Source organism: Drosophila takahashii, unplaced genomic scaffold (assembly GCF_030179915.1).
Source record: "Drosophila takahashii strain IR98-3 E-12201 unplaced genomic scaffold, DtakHiC1v2 scaffold_76, whole genome shotgun sequence".
NCBI classification, from domain to species: Eukaryota; Metazoa; Arthropoda; class Insecta; order Diptera; family Drosophilidae; genus Drosophila; species Drosophila takahashii.
Genome location: NW_027221755.1, coordinates 24191 through 49471, shown reverse-complemented (window position 1 = coordinate 49471; position 25281 = coordinate 24191). Strand labels below are relative to the sequence as shown.

General features: G+C 34.7%; 1 protein-coding gene and 1 non-coding gene across 7 annotated transcripts; both read left to right on the top strand.

Annotated features, from left to right (window-relative positions):
* The first annotated feature begins 9010 nt into the window (after nt 1–9010).
* LOC138914695 (small subunit ribosomal RNA) lies at nt 9011–11005 on the top strand. The gene has a single exon (XR_011420509.1). It is a non-coding gene; the product is annotated as a small subunit ribosomal RNA (ribosomal RNA).
* A 10339-nt stretch (nt 11006–21344) lies between these two features.
* On the top strand, nt 21345–23498 carry LOC138914686 (protein P54-like). 6 transcript variants are annotated; one of them, XM_070219439.1, is made up of 5 exons: nt 21345–21702; nt 21784–21858; nt 21945–22202; nt 22721–22769; nt 22843–23498. In XM_070219439.1, exons 1-4 carry the CDS (start codon nt 21453–21455, stop codon nt 22747–22749), a joined length of 612 nt encoding a protein of 203 aa, XP_070075540.1. In that variant the 5' UTR covers nt 21345–21452; the 3' UTR covers nt 22750–22769; nt 22843–23498. The 6 variants fall into 6 exon arrangements, 3 of the variants coding, with proteins under 3 accessions (XP_070075540.1, XP_070075537.1, XP_070075539.1); XM_070219436.1 differs by having other exon boundaries at nt 21945–22216; XR_011420500.1 differs by having other exon boundaries at nt 21787–21858; nt 21945–22769.
* The last annotated feature ends 1783 nt before the right edge of the window (nt 23499–25281 follow it).

Here is a 25281-nt window from a genome sequence, read left to right as displayed (position 1 = left end):
CGTAAATTGGCTCGACTGCGCAAACGTGCTTCTTCGCCACTTCTTTCCAGTTGCGGAGTCGACTGCACGCGTGGACGTACACCCTGGTGCCCCGCCAATTCTCGAATCCTTCGAGGTGGCGACCTGCGTCTCCAGGCTGAAAAGTCGGAGATCTCCGGGTATGGATGGCATCACGGGTGGCATCGTCAAGGAGGTATGGCGTGCCATTCCGGAAGCACCTGACGTCGCTGTACTCTCGATGCCTCTCGGAAGGATACTTCCCTGACGAGTGGAAGCACCCGAGAGTGATACCGCTGGTAAAGGGGCCTGATAAGGACAGGAGCGATCCTTCGTCCTATCGTGGCATATGCCTTTTGCCAGTGTTCGGAAAGGTGCTCGAAGGACTCATGGTGAATCGACTCAAGGATGTGCTACCGGATGGCTGCAGATGGCAATTTGGATTTCGGCCTGGACGCTGCGTGGAGGATGCCTGGAGGCATGCCACAACCACAGTTGACAACACCACGTCGCAATACGTCCTTGGAATTTTTGTCGATTTCAAGGGAGCATTCGACAATGTGGAGTGGAGCGCAGTGCTCGATCGGCTTGTCGACGTCGGCTGTCGTGAGATAAGCTTGTGGAAAAGCTACTTCTCCGGCCGAAGGGCAAGCATCATCAGCAGGTATGAAGCAGCCACAGTCACGGTTACACGGGGCTGCCCGCAAGGGTCCATTAGTGGTCCATTCATTTGGAACCTTCTGATGGATGTGCTGCTTCAGCGCCTAGAGCCACATTGTGCTGTGAGCGCGTATGCAGATGACTTGCTACTTTTCGTTGACGGGAATTCCCGTGCTGATCTGGAGCGAAAAGGCGAGCAGTTGATGAGCATCGTGGGAGCCTGGGGATCTGAAGTTGGAGTGAGCGTGTCCACCAGCAAGACGGCAATCATGTTGCTGAAAGGGAAGCTTTCGCAACGAAGGAGACCAACGGTGCGTTTTGCTGGAGCAAGCCTACCGTATGTCGAAAAATACCGGTACCTGGGCATCTTAGTCGGCGAGCGGTTGAGTTTCCTCCCGCATATCTCGGCAATTCGAGATCGGCTGACTGGAGTCGCCGCGGGGCTAGCACGGGTGCTTCGAGTCGATTGGGGACTCAGTTCCCGCGCAAAGAGGACCATATATAGGGGACTCATGATGCCATGTGCACTCTTTGGTGCCTCGGTCTGGTACAAGGCGGTGAGTAGGGGTAAATCCCTAAAACTCCTCACCTCGTGCCAGAGGACCATCCTTTTGGGATGCCTACCGGTATGCCGCACAGTGTCCACCGTGGCACTGCAGGTGCTTGCTGGTGCTCCTCCAATGGATCTTGACGCTCATCGGTCTGCTTTGAAGTTCAAACTACGGAAGGAAATCCCCCTGGATACCAACGACTGGCTGCATGGACTGGATATGACCGGGATGAACTGGAAGGACAAGATGGCTCTGCTAGACGAGCGTCTGCTAAATGAGTGGCAGCTCAGATGGGATAGCGCGGATCACGGGCATGTGACTCGCGAATTCTTCCCAGAGGCAGCGTTTGTCTACAAGAGGAAAGACTTTGTCTTTACTCTAAAAGCCGGATTCTTACTGACAGGACACGGGTCGCTAAACGCATTCTTGCACGACAGGACTCTCAGCACCACGACCGCATGCTCATGTGGGGAGGTTGACGAGAGCTGGCTTCACGTGTTATGTGAATGCCGGCTGTACAATGAATTGCGTGACCTCGATGCTCTCGGAATTGTCCAGGACCAAGGAAGATGGATCGTCGCGGGAGTAGTTGAGACCCCAGAACGGATGCGTCTCCTAGAAGTTTTCGCGGATGCTGCCTTTTTAAGGCGAAGGATGGCTACGACGGATGGAAGGCGAACCACAGGCGCTGGGCTCTAGCCCAACTCACCCCTGCTGTGTGGCTAGCGGCGAAGAATTCTACCACAGCTTGTCATAGCTTGTCGTAGGAGGCGACTAATATGGCATGGGTGCCCCATCCGAGCTTGTCGGAGCTTAAGGGGTGAGGCCTACCGAGCCTGTAATTTCGGTACCACGGGTTGAGCAGCTGTCCAAGGCTGCTCATTGAGGTTGGCCCCCATGTGGGAGTATCGTGGTGGCTGTGGTTGACACCCATATGCGGGTAGAGCCTTCGGGCTCGACGTGGAGTTGCGTCATACAACTCGGGTGCTGTGACCCAAAGATCAGTAGGGATTTAGATAGATCCTGCTCCTCAGCAAGGGGGAATGCTTGCCCGACAAGTAAGCATTCAAATTGCTACCGGGGTGGTTGCTATGTACATAGCTATAGCTTCTAGTCCGGGGCGTTGGTCTGGCGCTTAACCTAGACACATTGCACTATACACTCACTTGTGGGTGTATAAGAGTGCCGTGGTTGTAATCCCTTCAGTGTGGAACACGCCACGTTAAATAAGCTTCGGAGGGATCCGATGGACACCTGTCCCTATCTACTATCTAGCGAAACCACAGCCAAGGGAACGGGCTTGGAATAATTAGCGGGGAAAGAAGACCCTTTTGAGCTTGACTCTAATCTGGCAGTGTAAGGAGACATAAGAGGTGTAGAATAAGTGGGAGATATTAGACTTCGGTTTGGTATCGTCAATGAAATACCACTACTCTTATTGTTTCCTTACTTACTTGATTAAATGGAACGTGTATCATTTCCTAGCCATTATACGGATATATTTATTATATCTTATGGTATTGGGTTTTGATGCAAGCTTCTTGATCAAAGTATCACGAGTTTGTTATATAATCGCAAACAAATTCTTTAATAAAACGGTGCATTTATGTATTTTTGATTTGAAAATTTGGTATAACTCCAATTACTCAGGTATGATCCAATTCAAGGACATTGCCAGGTAGGGAGTTTGACTGGGGCGGTACATCTCTCAAATAATAACGGAGGTGTCCCAAGGCCAGCTCAGTGCGGACAGAAACCACACATAGAGCAAAAGGGCAAATGCTGACTTGATCTCGGTGTTCAGTACACACAGGGACAGCAAAAGCTCGGCCTATCGATCCTTTTGGTTTAAAGAGTTTTTAACAAGAGGTGTCAGAAAAGTTACCATAGGGATAACTGGCTTGTGGCGGCCAAGCGTTCATAGCGACGTCGCTTTTTGATCCTTCGATGTCGGCTCTTCCTATCATTGTGAAGCAAAATTCACCAAGCGTTGGATTGTTCACCCATGCAAGGGAACGTGAGCTGGGTTTAGACCGTCGTGAGACAGGTTAGTTTTACCCTACTAATGACAAAACGTTGTTGCGACAGCATTCCTGCGTAGTACGAGAGGAACCGCAGGTACGGACCAATGGCACAATACTTGTTCGAGCGAACAGTGGTATGACGCTACGTCCGTTGGATTATGCCTGAACGCCTCTAAGGTCGTATCCGTGCTGGACTGCAATGATAAATAAGGGGCAATTTGCATTGTATGGCTTCTAAACCATTTAAAGTTTATAATTTACTTTATAAACGACAATGGATGTGATGCCAATGTAATTTGTAACATAGTAAATTGGGAGGATCTTCGATCACCTGATGCCGCGCTAGTTACATATAAAAGCATTATTTAATACAATGACAAAGCCTAGAATCAATTGTAAACGACTTTTGTAACAGCAAGGTGTTGTAAGTGGTTGAGCAGCTGCCATACTGCGATCCACTGAAGCTTATCCTTTGCTTGATGATTCGATAATAAACATAAATTTAATTGTGTTTATTTTGTTTGGCTTTTTTAAGTCAGAATATATATATATATAAAATATATATATATAAAATAATAATTATATTTAAATAAATTTTATTTAAATATATTTAACAATGGTAGCCATATGTATCGTCATCCTATTAGTGACGCGTATAAAAATATTCTAAGTCCGAACATGCAAATAAGAGACATATGCAAGTATATGTACTTCTTAAGGTAGCCCAACTGAATCGTCATCCTATTAGTGACGTGTATACAAATATTCTAAGTCCGAACATACAAGTAAGAGACATATGCAAGTATATGTACCTCTTAAGGTAGCCAACTGAATCGTCATCCTATTAGTGACGTGTATAAAAATATTCTAAGTCCGAACATACAAGTAAGAGACATATGCAAGTATATGTACCTCTTAAGGTAGCCAACTGAATCGTCATCCTATTAGTGACGTGTATAAAAATATTCTAAGTCCGAACATACAAGTAAGAGACATATGCAAGTATATGTACCTCTTAAGGTAGCCAACTGAATCGTCATCCTATTAGTGACGCGTATAAAAATATTCTAAGTCCGAACATGCAAATAAGAGACATATGCAAGTATATGTACCTCTTAAGGTAGCCAACTGAATCGTCATCCTATTAGTGACGCGTATAAAAATATTCTAAGTCCGAACATGCAAATAAGAGACATATGCAAGTATATGTACCTCTTAAGGTAGCCAACTGAATCGTCATCCTATTAGTGACGCGTATAAAAATATTCTAAGTCCGAACATGCAAATAAGAGACATATGCAAGTATATGTACCTCTTAAGGTAGCCAACTGAATCGTCATCCTATTAGTGACGTGTATAAAAATATTCTAAGTCCGAACATACAAGTAAGAGACATATGCAAGTATATGTACCTCTTAAGGTAGCCAACTGAATCGTCATCCTATTAGTGACGTGTATAAAAATATTCCAAGTCCAAACATGAGTTATATGGATATGAAAATAATATTAAGTTCTAGTATGGATATGAAAAAAAATGAGTTATATGGATATGGGAAAAATAACAAGTTCTAGTATGGATATGAAAAAAATGAGTTATGTGGATATGGGAAAAATAATAAGTTCTAGTATGGATATGAAAAAAAAATGAGTTATATGGATATGGAAAAGAATACAGAGTTCTAGTATGGATATGGAAAAATGAGTTATATGAATATGGGAAAAATGATAAGTTCTAGTATGGATATGAAAAAATATTGAGTTATATGGATATTAAAGAAATAATAAGTTCTAGTATGGATATGGAATAAAATGAGTTATATAGATATGGCAAAAAATTTAATGTTCTAGTATGGATATGAAAAAAATTAGTTATATGAATATGGGAAAATTTATAAGTTCTAGTATGGATATGGGAAAAATAATAAGTTCTAGTATGGATATAAAAAAATATTGAGTTATATGGATATTAAAGAAATAATAAGTTCTAGTATGGATATGGAAAAAAATTAGTTATATTGATATGCTAAATAATGAGTTATATGCATATGGGAAAAATACTAAGTTGTAGTATGGATATGGGAAGAATACTGAGTTCTAGTATGGATATGGGAAAAATAATCAGTTCTAGTATGGATATGAAAAAATATTGAGTTTTATGGATATTGAAGAGATAATAAGCTCTAGTATGGATATGGAAAAAATTAATTATATTGTAATAGTAAATAATAAGTTATATGGATATAGGAAGAAAATTAGGTTCTAGTATGGATATGAAAAAAACTAGTTCTATGGATATGGGAAAAATAAAAAGTTCTGGTATGGATATGGAAAAATATTAAGTTATATGGATATTAAAGAAATAATAAGTTCTAGTATGGATATGGAATAAAATGAGTTATATAGATATGGCAAAAAATTTAATGTTCTAGTATGGATATGAAAAAAATTAGTTATATGAATATGGGAAAATTTATAAGTTCTAGTATGGATATGGGAAAAAGAATAAGTTCTAGTATGGATATGAAAAAATATTGAGTTATATGAATATTAAAGAAATAATAAGTTCTAGTATGAATATGGAAAAATATTATTTATATTGATATGGTAAATAATGATTTATATGGATATGGGATAAATACTAAATTCTAGTGTGGATATGGAAAAAACGAGTTATATGGATATGGGAAAAATAATAAGTTCAAGTATGGATATGGAAAAAAATTAGTTTAATAGTTATAGGTATGGAAAAAAAATTAATTATATAGATATAGAACAAAAAATAAGTTATATGGATATGGTGGCATCAGTACGAAATATGCCCAATTTACATACACCGGAGCCGCAGTACGATAAATACCCAATATTTAGACGTCGTGGCCAAAAACATATATAGGGAGGCAGTGCTCGCCGACCGGTTGTATTGTTCAAAATTTATGTTTTTCATATTATTTTGGCAATGCTATATATAAATGATATCTTATACATATAATTCAATTATAGCGATATGGAAATACCATATTATATGTATAAAGAAAAAAAATGTATAATAAAATATACATTGACATACAAATATGGCTAGTTGTATGGATATGCCGTATTCATTATATGGATACGGCATATAGATTATATAAATATGACCAAAAAATATTTTATATTGATATGGCAAATAAAGAAATTACTTGAATATGGAAATAAAAGAAGTTATATTGATATGGAAGAAAATAATGAGTCATATAGATATGTTGGCATCAGTACGAAATATGCCCAATTTACATACACCGGGGCCGCAGTACGAAAAATACCCAATATTTAGACGTCGTGGCCAAAAACATATATAGGGAGGCAGTGCTCGCCGACCGGCCGTATTGTTCAAAATTTATGTTTATCATATTATTTTGGCAATGCTATATATAAATGATATCTTATACATATAATTCAATTATAGCGATATGGAAATACCATATTATATGTATAAAGAAAAAAAATGTATAATAAAATATACATTGACATACAAATATGGCTAGTTGTATGGATATGCCGTATTCATTATATGGATACGGCATATAGATTATATAAATATGACCAAAAAATATTTTATATTGATATGGCAAATAAAGAAATTACTTGAATATGGAAATAAAAGAAGTTATATTGATATGGAAGAAAATAATGAGTCATATAGATATGTTGGCATCAGTACGAAATATGCCCAATTTACATACACCGGGGCCGCAGTACGAAAAATACCCAATATTTAGACGTCGTGGCCAAAAACATATATAGGGAGGCAGTGCTCGCCGACCGGCCGTATTGTTCAAAATTTATGTTTATCATATTATTTTGGCAATGCTATATATAAATGATATCTTATACATATAATTCAATTATAGCGATATGGAAATACCATATTATATGTATAAAGAAAAAAAATGTATAATAAAATATACATTGACATACAAATATGGCTAGTTGTATGGATATGCCGTATTCATTATATGGATACGGCATATAGATTATATAAATATGACCAAAAAATATTTTATATTGATATGGCAAATAAAGAAATTACTTGAATATGGAAATAAAAGAAGTTATATTGATATGGAAGAAAATAATGAGTCATATAGATATGTTGGCATCAGTACGAAATATGCCCAATTTACATACACCGGGGCCGCAGTACGAAAAATACCCAATATTTAGACGTCGTGGCCAAAAACATATATAGGGAGGCAGTGCTCGCCGACCGGCCGTATTGTTCAAAATTTATGTTTATCATATTATTTTGGCAATGCTATATATAAATGATATCTTATACATATAATTCAATTATAGCGATATGGAAATACCACATTATATGTATAAAGAAAAAAAATGTATAATAAAATATACATTGACATACAAATATGGCTAGTTGTATGGATATGCCGTATTCATTATATGGATACGGCATATAGATTATATGGATATGACCAAAAAATAATTCATAAAGAAATTATATGAATATGGCAGAAATAATTGGTTATATTAATATGATCAAATAATACTTTATATAAAAAAGTGAATATCTTTGGTTGGGTGGCAAAGAGAATTAAATATGCCCGATATATAGACGTCGTGGCCAAAAACTACTATAGGGTGAAGTGCTTGTCTGTTGGTCTATATATATACATATAATATTTTATGTGTACACATTATTATTATAGATAGTTAATATCTATCGTATGGGTGGCAAACGGAATTAAATAATTTCGATATTTAGACGTCGTGGCCAAAAACTACTATAGGATGGTCAGTGGTTGTCCACCAATTAATTATTGAACAAACCATATGAATATCATATGCTGTTGTCAATATAATGTATATCAATAATAATAAAAAAATAAGGATGGTACAGTAAGTAGTCCATCTACTATTGAACAAAATATATTATAATATATACTTTTGTTATCAATAGAACAACATATATTAAAATCAAAATATTATCCGTATAAATTTGTTTCTTAAATGAAATTAAGACTTGGCTACGCGGTTAATATTATAAACCCATGATAATAAGGTGAAACAGAGGTCAAGTTTCTATTATATATAGAATAACAAATTGTTTCCGACTTTTATCGTTAATCTTTGGTGGCAGGTATATATGATAATTTATATTAAATTATTATATCCCCTGTCGTTTGGGCACAGAGTATCGCTTGCCGGTACAATGTGTTTACAAAAAGCATTATAATAAAATATAATTGCAATATTAGTGATCAAAATAATTTCATATGCGCTCGGTTTTATATCATATATTACCAGAGAGTTATATGGAAAAGATAAATTTTAAATTTATCATCAAAATGCAAATGATTTAACTCAATATTTATATTGGTTAAACAAAAATTGTACATGTGTGGATACAATAATTATGTATGTTGAACAAAAATGATATTTTAGAATGAAATATGTATATATAATATAATAAAAACTTATAGAAAGAACAATATATATTGAAAATTGTGTTATAAAAAAGTTGTACTTTTTCTTTAACATCAATTATAAACTTGTCATATTAGTGGCGAAACAAGTAAAAATTAAAGAACGTATACGAATGCCATATAAAAATGGCCGTATTCGAATTAAAATAGAATTATTTCACAAAGCAAAAAAAAAATATTGAATTAAAATCAATATTTAAGAAAAACCGAACATATAAAATGGAAATAAAATCTATTATATTTATATTACTAATTTCTATTCAAAAAATATGAATGAAATATGAACGAAAACATTATTCTGGTTGATCCTGCCAGTAGTTATATGCTTGTCTCAAAGATTAAGCCATGCATGTCTAAGTACACACGAATTAAAAGTGAAACCGCAAAAGGCTCATTATATCAGTTATGGTTCCTTAGATCGTTAACAGTTACTTGGATAACTGTGGTAATTCTAGAGCTAATACATGCAATTAAAACATGAACCTTATGGGACATGTGCTTTTATTAGGCTAAAACCAAGCGATCGCAAGATCGTTATATTGGTTGAACTCTAGATAACATGCAGATCGTATGGTCTTGTACCGACGACAGATCTTTCAAATGTCTGCCCTATCAACTTTTGATGGTAGTATCTAGGACTACCATGGTTGCAACGGGTAACGGGGAATCAGGGTTCGATTCCGGAGAGGGAGCCTGAGAAACGGCTACCACATCTAAGGAAGGCAGCAGGCGCGTAAATTACCCACTCCCAGCTCGGGGAGGTAGTGACGAAAAATAACAATACAGGACTCATATCCGAGGCCCTGTAATTGGAATGAGTACACTTTAAATCCTTTAACAAGGACCAATTGGAGGGCAAGTCTGGTGCCAGCAGCCGCGGTAATTCCAGCTCCAATAGCGTATATTAAAGTTGTTGCGGTTAAAACGTTCGTAGTTGAACTTGTGCTTCATACGGGTAGTACAACTTACAATTGTGGTTAGTACTATACCTTTATGTATGTAAGCGTATTACCGGTGGAGTTCTTATATGTGTTTAAATACTTGTATTTTTTCATATGTTCCTCCTATTTAAAAACCTGCATTAGTGCTCTTAAACGAGTGTTATTGTGGGCCGGTACAATTACTTTGAACAAATTAGAGTGCTTAAAGCAGGCTTCAAATGCCTGAATATTCTGTGCATGGGATAATGAAATAAGACCTCTGTTCTGCTTTCATTGGTTTTCAGATCAAGAGGTAATGATTAATAGAAGCAGTTTGGGGGCATTAGTATTACGACGCGAGAGGTGAAATTCTTGGACCGTCGTAAGACTAACTTAAGCGAAAGCATTTGCCAAAGATGTTTTCATTAATCAAGAACGAAAGTTAGAGGTTCGAAGGCGATCAGATACCGCCCTAGTTCTAACCATAAACGATGCCAGCTAGCAATTGGGTGTAGCTACTTTTATGGCTCTCTCAGTCGCTTCCCGGGAAACCAAAGCTTTTGGGCTCCGGGGGAAGTATGGTTGCAAGGCTGAAACTTAAAGGAATTGACGGAAGGGCACCACCAGGAGTGGAGCCTGCGGCTTAATTTGACTCAACACGGGAAAACTTACCAGGTCCGAACATAAGTGTGTAAGACAGATTGATAGCTCTTTCTCGAATCTATGGGTGGTGGTGCATGGCCGTTCTTAGTTCGTGGAGTGATTTGTCTGGTTAATTCCGATAACGAACGAGACTCAAATATATTAAATAGATATCTTCAGGATTATGGTGTTGAAGCTTATATAGCCTTCATTCATGGTGGCAGTAAAATGTTTATTGTGTTTGAATGTGTTTATATAAGTGGAGCCGTACCTGTTGGTTTGTCCCATTATAAGGACACTAGCTTCTTAAATGGACAAATTGCGTCTAGCAATAATGAGATTGAGCAATAACAGGTCTGTGATGCCCTTAGATGTCCTGGGCTGCACGCGCGCTACAATGAAAGTATCAACGTGTATTTCCTAGACCGAGAGGTCCGGGTAAACCGCTGAACCACTTTCATGCTTGGGATTGTGAACTGAAACTGTTCACATGAACTTGGAATTCCCAGTAAGTGTGAGTCATTAACTCGCATTGATTACGTCCCTGCCCTTTGTACATACCGCCCGTCGCTACTACCGATTGAATTATTTAGTGAGGTCTCCGGACGTGATCACTGTGACGCCTTGTGTGTTACGGTTGATTCGCAAAAGTTGACCGAACTTGATTATTTAGAGGAAGTAAAAGTCGTAACAAGGTTTCCGTAGGTGAACCTGCGGAAGGATCATTATTGTATAATATCCTTACCGTTAATAAAAAAATTTGTTAATACAAATTTAATACAAATTACCAATATATATATATACATAATAATTATAATAATAATTATACCAAAAATATGATCTTAAAAGTAAAAGATCAAATAAATTTCGAACAAGCAAATCGAAATATTGTAATAATATAATATTATTACAAATAAATTAAATAGAAACAAACATAAAATTCGAACAAGCAAATCGAATTATTAATATAATAAAATATATTTTATATATTTATTATAAACTTTTGTGTGTATATGGACCATAATATACACGCGTTGCGAGATGTATTGGCCAACTAATTTGATGATGATCATACATTGGATAATGAGTAGTATGAAAATGAGAGTTCTGAATCGTATTTAATGAGAGTTCTGGATACAAAGTGGAGGGGGAGGTAATTAATTATGCTAATTAGGGTAATAAATCAGGACAATGTGACAGGTGTGGGGGTAATTAAAGTTAATGGGTGCGTGACGAGTGATCGTTAATTAGGGTCCACAATAGTTATATCCAGCTTTTGTATGTAGGATTTGTATTCAGGAATCAGGAATCCCGAAATTCGGTCCAGAAATCGGGGGAGATATTACTGGGGTGTGACGGGTGATCGTAAATTAGGGTGATAAGTTGCTTATATCTAGGAATTGTATTCAGGAATTCGCTCCCCCGAATTTCGTTTAAGAAATCGGGACCCTAATTAAGCGGGTGAGAAGTTACTGGGGTGTGACGGGTGATCGTAAATTAGGGTCCACAATAGTTATATCCAGCTTTTGTATCTAGGAAATGGGGTGAAAGAGGGGAGGCACTCTGCTTAAGTGGTTGACGAGTAGGTTGACGGGATCGAACGTGGGAGAAGTTAGAAAAATAGGGTGAAACGAGGGGAGGGAATCTAGTTAAGCGGGTGAGAAGTTACTGGGGTGTGTCAGGTGATCATAGCGTTATATTTGGGTTATCCTAGTTAATGGGGGAGAAATTACTGGGGTGTGCCGGGTGTCCTTTGCCTAGATTAAGAAAGTGTGGTGCACACGCGGGTACGTGTTAGAATGTCACGGGCTGTTGTCACGTCCAAAAGAAACAGCTGAAAGCAACCACCCTTGAAAAGGGATCCCTTTGCTTGCCACTGAGAAACAAACTCCCACCCCAATGACAAAAAGAATATGTAAATTTTAAATTCAAGTATATTTATTTATTTTTTTTTAACTTTTTGACCTGAAAGAAATAGCTGAAAAAAATCACCCATCCCCCAAACAAAAGAAGATGTTAATTTGAATTTAGGTCATGAATTTAGCTCATGTTTATTTGGAAATTTGTAACAGACTTTTCTTATACACTAAATATGATGACATTAGTTTTAAGGCTCCGTCTCGATGATTTTTATAGAAAAAGCAGGCACACGCGTCTTCGCCGAATCCATTATTACAAAACGTAAAATGATTACCATATACCGTTTTGTTAAGATCGTCTTCTCCTTTATCCATGAACATATTCCTCGTATCAATGAGATATTTTAAATCTTCTTTAAAAATTTCCTCACCAAATTGGGATGTGAAATTATTAATTCGGTTTATTAATCCACTTTGTCTGTTATCCATTGTATATGTATAAGTGTTAGACCATAGTTCCATTGCAAAAATTTAAAATATTGTGCGCATTATTCAGAGCACAAATACCGCTTTTAATATGTATTGAGCAAAATGGGAATTGGTTTATGTTTACGGTGTTTAATGGTGGGCAACCCAATTCCTCAACATCTCTTATGTGCGGTGATCTGAGAAAGATTTCTAGAAAACGTTTCTTTTCAATTCCCTTGCATAAAACCACCTTTCCCGAAGTGATTTGTTTAATATATTTTCTTGTTTGCTTAAAGTTGTTTATTCCATCGTTCCAAAAAATTTTATGATGGTTTTTGGTAAGCCAGAGAGCAGTTTTTCGGGACTTGTTATTAAGACGAGTGAAATCAAATGGAGGTTGTATAACGAAATTATTGTTAAACTTATTTTCTTTGCTAAATACAACTCCAATTTCCTTTAGAATAAACTTGTCGTTGTTATCAAAAAATCCTTGTACATCAATTGCAACTAGTTCTTTCTCCATTTTATGTGATTGATATATTGTTAGACAATTCTTTGAACTAACCCACTTAAAGGACTATACTCAACTAAACGATCGTGAATAAGGAGACAATATGCTTGAGTGTTTTCATTGTTTGCTTTTTTCAAATCGATTGAAATTCTCACGTCGATAGGTCCCGATTTAACTGTTTCATTTTGATATGAAAGGTCAACTACAATAATAGGTTTACTTTTAAATTCTGTCGGTGATAAAAATGGTTCTGCTGGGCGGTTGTAATAACTCTTTTGAAACATTGCATACATATCATAAAGGTGGGCATATTTATCATTTTCAAAGTTTACATTTAAGTCATCATATGGATACGTTTCTGAATTCAAGTGGACTTTCAGGTTGGATAAATTATTTGTAATTAGTTCTCCATTCAACATGAAGGCTATAATAGCAAATCTCGGTCGTTCTCTATTACTTCCTATCTTTAGACTCCAGACGTGTTGATTTCCTTGTATCAGTTTTGGGTTAATGTATGTATCCCAACTACGGAAAGCTATCGGTAAATTTACGCCACTCTTTATTATATCGTACATTTTAATTTTTGCAGCATCACTGGGTGTTACATGAGGGATTTTCCAGCTAATATTAGTCATTTCCAAAACATATGTATGGTTTGCTTTGTTTTTAACATATACATCATCCAGATTTTTTGTCAGCAAAAGTATAAGTTCATGCTTACAATTCAGTAAAACTTTTCTATAATCCTCAGCAAACCCCATTACATTTTTTAAGGGTAGCGAGAAATTAAAATTACCTTTTGTAATAATATCATTTCCACCACTCCATCCAGCATTTAAAAGTTTGCGACTATCCTGACGACTTTCCGATAGATAATTTTTAAGGGTGCTGCTCATGCCAACAAACCGTGTTCTATCAATTTCGTATCCATTTATTTCATATCTAATTTCATCAATAAAATTTGCCATACAATTATTGCGAAACGTAACCTCAATATTATCAGTGGTGCTTGTACCATCGGCTGCTACTCTCTTAACAACTCCTTGAAAATTAAGATAGCTTTCGTGAGGGAGTACATACAAGTCCTGATTTTGAATACAAATACGTATTTCATCATTTGCTTTAAATGATTGATGATACGAGGAATATGTATGATATTCCTTTTTCGAAATACTTTCATCTGAAAACGGTCTCTCACGAACATTTAAAATTTCATTCATTTTTAATGCTTCTTATTATTATTATCAGATTTGAATTTTGAAGCCCAGTGATTTTAAAAACAATTTGTTTTTTAATGTAAGACCCTTTCGATTTAATCCTGTTCCTTTAGCTTTACAACTGCTAGTGCGCGGTTGATGAAGTATACCGTTGCTTTTATTGTAAATTATCATTCTATTGCGCGAATATGTATGCGAATTGATACGCTTTCACCACGCAAGTTCAATAAATCTCCGTTCTGATCAACGATATGTATTGAGAGAGTACTTATTTCTCTGCAGTTAATAGGTAAATAGATGAGATTGTGTGGTGTCACAGTCATTTTATAGCCCGGTGGCACCGAAATTGCAAACTCATGTAATACGTGATTTGGTATATTATCAACGTAAGAGCCACTCACAATATTACATTCCAAACGAATGGAATTAATTTTTAAAATGTTGACAGCATTATCGGACAAGTGATTTTGGTTTGCCTTTAACACTCTTTGCTTAAAACCAAACAAATGACCTATTGACCTCTCCTTATTAAAGTATATATCTTCTTTAGTGCTAATTATTTCCACTTGAAGTGTATTATTATTGCTTACAATTTTCACTGTATTTTCCAGATTATAATCCTTTAACTTGTTGTAAATAAATTGAGAAATATCGTTGAGTTCATAGGAGCCGGTGGGAATAATAATAACTTTATCACCAATATGAAAGAGGTTGTTATTTACATCCACGTTGGGAATTGAGTTGTACATGTTAAACTCAACTAGCGCACACTCATATTCCCCGTTTAATTCAATTGGTGGAAAATAAACTGTGTTTATAACGGAACTATTTCCATTCACTGATAGAGTCAATGATCTAACCATTTTGAAATCTGTTGTTCAACTGGGTGTCATACAACCCCGCCCCAATCTTATATTAAAATTAAAGAAGAATAAATTGATCAAATCCTTTTCTATAACGTCCCTTATCAATATTGTCATCCTTACTTATAAATAAAAATCCATATTTATCCTCCCAACATTTTTGACAAATTTTTGTAAATGTCTCATAATTCATGTCAGGGATGATATGATCCCGAAATATGTATCGCATATTTAAATCATCCTGTTTAAACATAATAATTACATTTGCATTGTCCCGTATAAGATGTTTTGGTATCCGTGTATATGTTTGACATAAATAAAAAGAATCAATATTTTTGTGACGACCCATACAGAAATATGATCGAATATTATCTTGTTTCTCACAAGCCACATCGTCAAAAATCATGATTGAATTATTTTTTGCTTCGGTGGGTGGTAAAACAGTTTCGTTCTGAGAGAATGTATGATATCCCATACCTTTAATCGGTTTAAATAGCTTTTCCAAGTAATCATATTTCGGTTGGTATAGACTCTTTGAAAACACGTATATATTTTCAAATCTCAAGCCATTTGGACTCTCAATAAGACTTATCATTACATTAGTTTTCCCGCAGTTGGATGGACCAACCACAAGAGCTCTAATTGTGTTTGGTAATAATTCACTGTGACGTGGTGGTTGTTTAACATTATTCACGTTCTCAATGTTACGAACAATAATGTTATTTTTTTGCTTTATTAATCGCATCCTATTATAAATATGTTTATTCCGTGATAAATCTTCAATGAATAAAGACAATATATAATGGGGAAACGTTTTTATAATCACATCAGTCATTATTTACACCGTAAACGTGGAAGTGGTCTTATTAATAAGTTAATAGATTCTCTTCCGATTGAGTTTCACATTCCTGGATATAACTATTGTGGACCCGGTACAAAGCTTGCAGAGCGATTACAGCGTGGAGATCACGGAATTAATCAGTTGGATGAAGCTTGTAAGGTTCACGATATTGCCTATTCACAAAACAACGATCTAAGCAATCGACATAAGGCAGATTCTGAATTAATTAACAAGGCTTGGGAGCGAGTAAAGGCGAAGGATAGTTCTCTTAAGGAGAGAGCAGCAGCATATTTTGTAACTAATATTATGAAAGCAAAGAAACATTTTGGAATGGGTGTTCGGAAGCGAAATAAGAAAAAACAGAAGAAGAGGAAGCGTAGGAGGATGAAAATAAATAGACTATCATCTGTTGTAAGAGAAGCGAGTCGGGAATTGAAAAAACGAAAACCCCTGGATGTGGTTAATGCAATTAAAATTGCACGTAAAGCAATACATAATTCAATCGGATCTAAGAAAAACGTTAAAGTTCCTCGAATAATAAATGTTCCCAAAATGGGGGGTTTTTTACCACTGGTACCCATCTTAACTGCATTAAGTGCTATAGGTAGTTTAGCTTCAGGAACTTCTAGTGTAGCAAAATTAATAACAAACGCAAAAATTGCTAAGCAACAGCTAGAAGAAAATAAAAGACACAACCGAAAGATGGAAGAAGTTTCCGTGGGTGAAGGTCTGTACTTAAAACCCCATAAAAATGGTTACGGTTTATACCTAAAACCATACAACAGTCGTGGTGGGAGAATGAAGAAACAAAAAAACTAATTGGTCAGCTACCCAAAAGAGCATTATCAAATATAGATATAATGGAATTTGCTCAAAGAAATATACCGCATTTTAGGGGAGTGTTTATGAGAGACTCTCTCCCTAAAACACCTAAAAATAATGAGAGTGGAGTGATTAACTTGGGTGACTCAAAATCAAGGGGTACACATTGGGTAGCTTACCACAAAAACAAAAACAGCATATTCTATTTTGATAGTTTTGGAAATTTACAACCACCAAAAGAAGTTGTGAAATACTTAGGGGATAAAATCAAATATAACTATGAACAGGTACAACGTTTTGGAACATACAATTGTGGACACCTGTGCATTGAATTCCTGCTTTCATTCAAATAAAGTAACTGTAAACTGTAACATTTAAACAACAAGGGTGGAAAACAACAAGGGTGGAAAAACAACAGCCTGTTGCATAAAGTAACTGATTTAACGACTTTTAAACATCAAGGGTGGAAAACAACAAGGGTGGAAAAACAACAACCTGTTGCATAAAGTAACTGATTTAACGACTTTTAAACATCAAGGGTGGAAAACAACAAGGGTGGAAAAACAACAACCTGTTGCTATGGAAATCTCGGTCTGAGAACTGGTATAAAATGAGCTCGGAAATCGTTTAGTCCTTACAGTCAGAACTTTAACATTAACTTGTCAAGTCGATCAGCTTGCTTCTCATTTAAACCACCTTCTTCGAGGACAAACTTCAAACCAACAACAGCATGATGAATCAACCAATTCCATCAGAAAGTGAGCTGGACACCATTATGGAGGAGGAAATTCTTCGAGGCGGGGTTTTAAAGGAGTTCAACACGCGAGCATTGAAGCCCTTGCTATCACAAAACAAGATGGGTATAAACGTCAGCTACCCAATTATCAATGCGCAGAGGAAGAAAACTGTTTATGGGGACTCCATTGCCTTGGAACTGGATAAATATATTCTATATCTACCAAAGAGATATAACACTATGAAAGATGGTCATCTGAAGTTGCTCAAGGACAAGGAATATCGAGTTATAAAAAGAAGCAATGATTCCCTGCAACTAGAGTTAAATACAATTGTTTAATCCACTTATCACTTTGTAATATTTATAACATTTGTACATAATCATTTATTATATTCAATAAAACATGCACACGCACCCACATTAAATTCTTTTATTTGAAGAGGAAATTTAAACAATGTAAAATGATTCTTTTTCAGCCAAAAATAAAATCATATAAATAATATATATATTTTATAACTTTCATTAGTATGAAATGTAACCCTGTAAAGTATAGTTCATAAACTGGTATTACATCTTTTGTGCTGACGGTGGTGAAAGTTTTGAAAGTACCCAAAATGAGTCAATTTATTTTAAGTCAGCTTACTAAAACGAGAAATATATTAAAGAAAAAGTTTAATGATCTAAAACATATTAAAACACAAAATGCTTACGAGTTGGAAGAAACTTTTAAGCCAATAACAGATCCCTTAAACGAACTAGTTAGTGAAAATAAAAAACGAAAGTTTATGAATACAAACGAAGATAAATCAACGATTCTAAAGCAAAAAAGTGAAATATTTAAAAATGAAACCCCCCGTAAAAAGCTTAAGAAACATCAATTAAGGTATGATGACGATGATGATCATGATTACGATTATGATGATAATAATATCCGAAATGAAGAAACAAAAATTTATAATGATGATGTTACTAGTGACTCAGATGATAAATTTTTTTCACAGTCACATATTGAATTGGGATCCGAGCCGGAAACACCGCTAGAAACATCTTTAGAAACACAGCTAGAAAAAGAAGCAGATGCTAGCAGTCTAATTCATGCAGACTATGATTTTAATATTAGCAGTCTATCGAGAAATAAAGTTCTGGACAATGCTTATGGACCTAGAAAAAGTTCATCAACCCCCAAATCCTTAAATTTGGGGAATAGTGAATTACATATAAGTCATAATAAAATTCAATTATCAAGTGGAAGCACGTGGGATTTGACTCCTGGGCTTTATTCTCTGATTGTTCATAATAAACCTACACAATTCAGTGCCACAGACTTGAAAAATTATAAAGATATCATTACTGAGACAAGTGCACATAGAATAGATTTTGATCCAAATAAGCGAATAAAAGGAACTAGAGGATACAAGTATACAAACATTATTAAAAAGTTCATGAGCAATGAAAATATACTTCCTTCAGCTATATCCACCCCAATTCAATCAAAACAAAGAAAATCAAATAAAAAGGGATTTGGATACATGTCCCTACAAAGAGCAAAACCCAATTATATTTATTGGGATGACGTCAATGAATTAGTTGAAAGATTGCAGCTTTTAATAGCTTCAAAGGCCGCTGGCAACACTAATCACAATAACGAGATCATGTCTATAATAGAAGAACTGCGAGAGGCTAAAATTATATAATAATTGAATAAATAAGGTTCACAAACTTTAAATTACCTTATAAACAAAATGTCTGTCGACAAGTTTGGTCACTTTTCAGACGAAAAAGAGCACACAGATATTTTAAAAAGGGATATTAAAACTGTTGTGGGGTTGTACATTGATGGCGACGAAAACCTGAATACCCAACAGAAACGAATTAAAAATTGTGGGAACCCAATAGATTATTCGGATGCAACGACGAAAAAATATGTCGATGAAAACTTGGAGACGTTAAAGAAAGACCTTAATACGAAAATAAATACATCCCTTAATCGAAGACTTTCTAAAATAACTTCTTTGGAAAATTTAGTTCAAGTTAATAATGGGAGGGTTGATAATGTTGATAAAATCCTATCCAATATGTTAACAAAGATTAATAGTATTGAGAGCTATGTTTATAAATATGTTACTCAACCGAAATCAGTTTTAAAATCACAGACAGTTGAAATAGAAGGTACTGCAACTCCAATAGTAAGAAAGTTCTAGTACCAAAAAATATGAGTGATAAATTGGGTATTGTTAAAGAAATTCATGCTCCGTGTCGACGTAATTTTAAACGACGAAGGGTAGTGACAAAGGGTATAAATGATCTCTGGCAAGCAGATTTAGTGGAAATGGGAAAGTATTCAAAGCTTAACGGAGGATATTTTTATATTTTGACTGTTGTGGATTGTTTTAGCAAATATGCCTGGGGAGAAGCATTAAAATCAAAAAGCGCTAAAGATGTCTCAATGGCAATGGAAAAAATTTTCAAATCTGGACGTGGAACACCAAAAAATTTACAAACGGATGATGGAACTGAATTTTTTAACAAACAATTTAACGCGTTAATGAAACAATATGGAATAAACCATTATTCTACCTATTCAATTGTAAAAGCTTCAATTGTGGAACGCTTCAACAGAAGTTTGAAGGAACTTATGTGGCGTGAATTTAGTTTTAGCGGAACATACAAGTGGGTTGATATGTATAAAAAATTAATTGATATATACAACAAAAGACCACATAGAACAATTAAGGTCGCCCCAATTGACGTCAATTCTTCCAATGAAAAACACATTTTGAAAACAGCCTACAATCATCTAAAAATGTTTAGTGTGGGGAAATTGCGTAATGGAGATTATGTACGCATCAGTAAATATAAACATGTGTTTGAAAAGGGGTATACACCGAATTGGACTACAGAAATTTTTAAAATAATAAGTGTGAAAAACACATACCCTACCACATACTTGTTGGAAGACTTTGAAGGTACTCCAATACAAGGTGGATTTTACAAAGAAGAACTGAAAAAAACTCGTTTCCCAGACAAATATTTAGTGGAAAAAATAATAAAGAGAGACGGGAATAAAGTCCGTGTACGTTGGTTGGGGTTTTCAAAAAAATATGATAGCTGGGAATCTAAAGATAATATTTTATAGAGCAACTCTTATTCGCAATGAAAATAAAAGAATATATACTCCATATACTAATCAACTCAGCAACAGAAAAATAAATATGTTCAGAACGGCATGCTCATGTAACAGCTTATGTACAAGTTCAAAAATAGTCTCCAGCCAAAATCCCCCACCACCCTACGTATACAAAGTCAAAATAGTTTCCACATACGCACACGCAAAGAGTTCGAAGATCATCCATTACAAGTGGTTTCTATATTTATGTTCAGACTCGCATGCTCATGTACGTACACATCATCAAAAATAGTTTCCAGACACAATCGCCCGCATCGAAGGGCCGCACCCTACGTATACAAAGTCAAAAATAGTTTCCACATACGCACACGCAAAGACTGATAGAATGTTGTGCTTTCTGTGGAGGGCGATAAGAATGTTCTGCTTTCTGTGGAGGGCGTGTGGAGGGCTATAAGAATGTTTACTCAAGGTTTGTATATATTGTTTCTGTTTGTTGGACTGGTTCGCCAGCATATTTAGGAATGATTGCCCCATCCCTTTATTCGTTTACATAAGAGTTACATACTGAAAATTCTCAATAAATACCACTGGGGCGCTTATGATTTTTTCAGTAGCGATCGCAAGCAAGACAAGACGGTGAAAATTGGAGCTCAAATTGCTCATATAAAAGTGAAAGTGAAAGCTAAAATCTCAAACTTTATTAATAATTGTGTGTGTGTGTGTGTGTGAAAATGAATAATAATAAAATAATGAAACTATTTTTAATAATAGTTTCTGTAATAGGAGTAGTGGAAATGGGTGTAATACCCACTTCACATCTAACGAAATACAACGAGACAATGGAAACCACAATTATTCAAATTTTACTCCCTAACAATGATGTTTTGAATATTCAGCTGAAATTGTATCTATTTAAGAACAGTTCACTAGCGAATATAAATAACATTGATGAGTTAGAGAGTAAACTAAAAACCTCACAAGGTAAGAACATCAAAACAATAATAACAATAAAAATTTTTTTTTTTTTTGGTTTGTTAACTTTGTTATGATATTTAATTTCAGAAGAACCAACAATGGCAAGCTACATAACAGAAGAGAGGAAACTAAAAAAAGATGAAGACGACGAAGCACCACAAGGTAAATACCAATATAAATAACAATCACAAATTACTTTTTTTACTTTTTCGATTTTTGCTAACTTTTGTTATGATATTTAATTTCAGAAACAACAACAACAGAAACAACAACAACAGAAACAACAACAACAACAGAAACAACAACAACAGAAACAACAACAACAGAAGCATCATCATCATCAACAACAACAGAAGCCTCATCAACAGAAGCATCATCATCAACAGAAGCAACAGAAGAATCATCATCATCAACACCCCCTCCAGCTAATTTCCTAATCTATGATGAGTACGATGATTTGTCGTCACCCTCCAAACAATCATTTACGCCACTAAATGAAGAAGATGGTAATAATGATAATGTAAGTGAAGAGTCAAAAATTTTAAATAAAACAGAGAAGCGTAGTGTAGAAAAAAAATATTCTTTTCTTAAAAAGGAATTGTTAGAGAAATTTAAATCAGACTTGCTTGAAAGGGAAAATAGAGAGGGCGGAACTATTGTAACAGGAAACAGAGGTTTCGATAGATATTATAAACTCGGTTATAGAGACCTTTTCACTTTAAGAATCCAGTGCCATTACGTTTCAAAAAGGTTAAAAAAACATTCTCATCTAGATATGTACAAGATTCAAATAAACTGTGTAGAAATTGATGAAGAACTTTTTTACTATCCACTTCTACCAAAAACAATAGATTTACCACCTCCACCCAAGATAAGTAAAAGAGAGGTTATAACAATTGAGGAACTAGACTTGAGTGGTATAGACTCTGATGGGGGAAAATTATGTCTATTAGAGTGTAGCGAGTTGTTGAACCGCAACAACTTTTATATGAATTAGGGATAACATATTACTTATTTATTTCAGAAGGATATAAAAATTCCTCAAGGAAATAAAATAATAAACAAAACAAAAGGCAAGTTAATTTACTTTAGTATATATTATTTCATTTCATTAATTCGTTTTTCTTTTTCTTTTTCTCATTTCAGTTGAATATGTTCACCTTTTAGGATCTAACGTAGTTTCAGTAAATTCAATTTCTAATAATATTTCTAGTTTTAATTTAACTGATGATGACATCACACAACTTTATCACCAAAATATAATCATTAACTTAAACAATAGCGATGAGAGTAATGAAAATAATGATATTACTCCTGAACAAGTAGAGTTGGGTTATTATCTAAAACAGATAAGGGAAAAAAACGAGGAAGAAAAATCAGCTGAAGAAGAAGATGAACCTGTTCAAGACAGGGATTCTGAACCTGAAGCTAAAATGAACCCACATGAATTAGAACTGTGGAATTATCTATATAGGCAACGGGTACAAAACCAATCAAATAAAATATACTCACCCAATTTATAAAAAATTTCCAAAAAAAAAAAAAAATTTAAAAACACACCCAAATATTTTATAATTAATACTCAATTTATTGAAATGTATTTGTTATTTGTTCAACTTAATGTTATACTAACAAAATATAAACATTTATATATATATATTGCTTAAGATTTATATATATTTTGTTAATTTTTATTGTTCAACACCTTTTAAGATTTATATATATTTTGTTAATTTTTATTGTTCAACACCTTTTATCAAACTTACTAATTAAATAAATATTTTGCATTGTTAAATCTAAAATTGTTTCTGTTTTTTGGGATCGGGGGGCAATTCATTATAAAACATTTCAAGTTCAAGCGACTTGTAAAGTAAATCATGTTCAACATTTTCAATTTCTGTTTTTAGACGCTTGAGTAAAGTTTTTTGTTCCTCAGTCTGGAATTCAAGACTTTCTATTTCATCTACCTGTCTCCCCAAAACAAGTGACTCTCCCTCAAGGATTTGAACATTTGATATGAGTTCCCTTTCTATTAAACCCTTATGATGATAAGGGAGTGTAGACATTTTATCACCCTCAACTTTTCTCTTCGTATCATTACCATCGAGAATTATTTTTGTCATTTTGTAAGTATTTATGGTATGATTTTTAGATCTAAAAACTGACATGCCGCCATACATTCGATTTTCAGTGAAAAGAACCTTTTTATATTTTTCAATATCTAGATACTCTAGTGCTGTTCTCGTTACTCCCTTAGATTTCATAAACGATTTGTCCATAGAATCAATTTTATAACAATAAACCTTAGGACGGAGACCAACAAACTCTGACATTGGTCTACCATGAAGCTCATCTTTAAAAACACCTAATACCGCTTTATTGCATATTTTAAAATTATATAAGTTGGCTCTTTCTTCGGAATAACCAGATGTATCAAATTTGAATTCTATATCATTCCGAATATCTCTATAAAAATCATCAGTTTTAATTGTATAGATGAAGGAATCTGTATCCATGTAATTTAATCTTATATTATCTTGAAATTTCGGTTTCATATACTGATAATGGAAATTATACATGTTCCACTTTGATAACTCTAATACTGTAAACCCAAGATACATGGGTTTATCGTATACATATGACATTCTTCTCATTTGAATTGTATAAAAATCATTCTCTAGTTTTGTAGCACTTTGAAAATTAAATTTGGAAATTAATGCTCGTGCACATAATTTTTTACGACCACTTTTATTATTATTATTCTGTGGAGGATCCCAATCACAAACTATTTTAATGTCAACGCGATTCTCGATATTTTCTAGGGTTTTACCGTAGACTGCATTATTTAATAATTTAAAAAAATCTTTTTCAAATGAATTTTTAGCTTTTTGACGATATTGGGTGTTAAGGTCTATATACGTTTTGAGCCAAGGTTTTTGCTCAAAACGTATCCCTCTATGAATTTTTATTAGCTTCAACCCATTAAGCAAACATTGCTGTAAATTTTTATAATGAATGATATAATTTTTTTTATTTCCGAGGTCGGCAATTAATTTTTTTACTTTTTCGCTATTAGTGGCTAACTTTGTTGATGAACAAAACGGTAAATCACTATGTAAATCATGGATACTGTATGGATAGTCCAAATCCACTTCTAAAATATAACCATAATCTCCATCGCTTGGAATATTTTCTACTACCAAATTTTCTATGTCTATGGGAGACAACCACTTAAACCCTTGGTAAGGTAAAGGTTGAGACATTGCCCAACCATACAAATTATTTGCATCTAAATACATTAAAAATGATGACTCTTTACTAGCATCATAATCACTTAAATATTTATTATTTGCTTTACTATATCTGTGACAGCATTGTACCAAACCACCCCGAATTCCACTTTGTATAAATTTATACATATCAATATCAGTTATTAACTGTAACTCAATTTGAGTGGTTTTCAGCATTGCCTGCCAAGATAAACCTGGTGTTGTATAAAAATGAGCTGGGTCAAGAGAATAAATTTTCATGCAAATTAAACGGAAATTTTCAAAAACGTCAGTTAATAATAATACATCAGTTTTT

Excerpts from the sequence above, each read along its gene's own strand:
- LOC138914686 (XM_070219436.1), top strand. The coding sequence starts at position 21,453 with ATGAATAATAATAAAATAATGAAACTATTTTTAATAATAGTTTCTGTA. Across the intron at positions 21,859-21,944 it reads AGACGACGAAGCACCACAAG|AAACAACAACAACAGAAACA; the intron begins GTAAATACCAAT and ends ATTTAATTTCAG. Across the intron at positions 22,217-22,720 it reads AAGATGGTAATAATGATAAT|AAGGATATAAAAATTCCTCA; the intron begins GTAAGTGAAGAG and ends TATTTATTTCAG.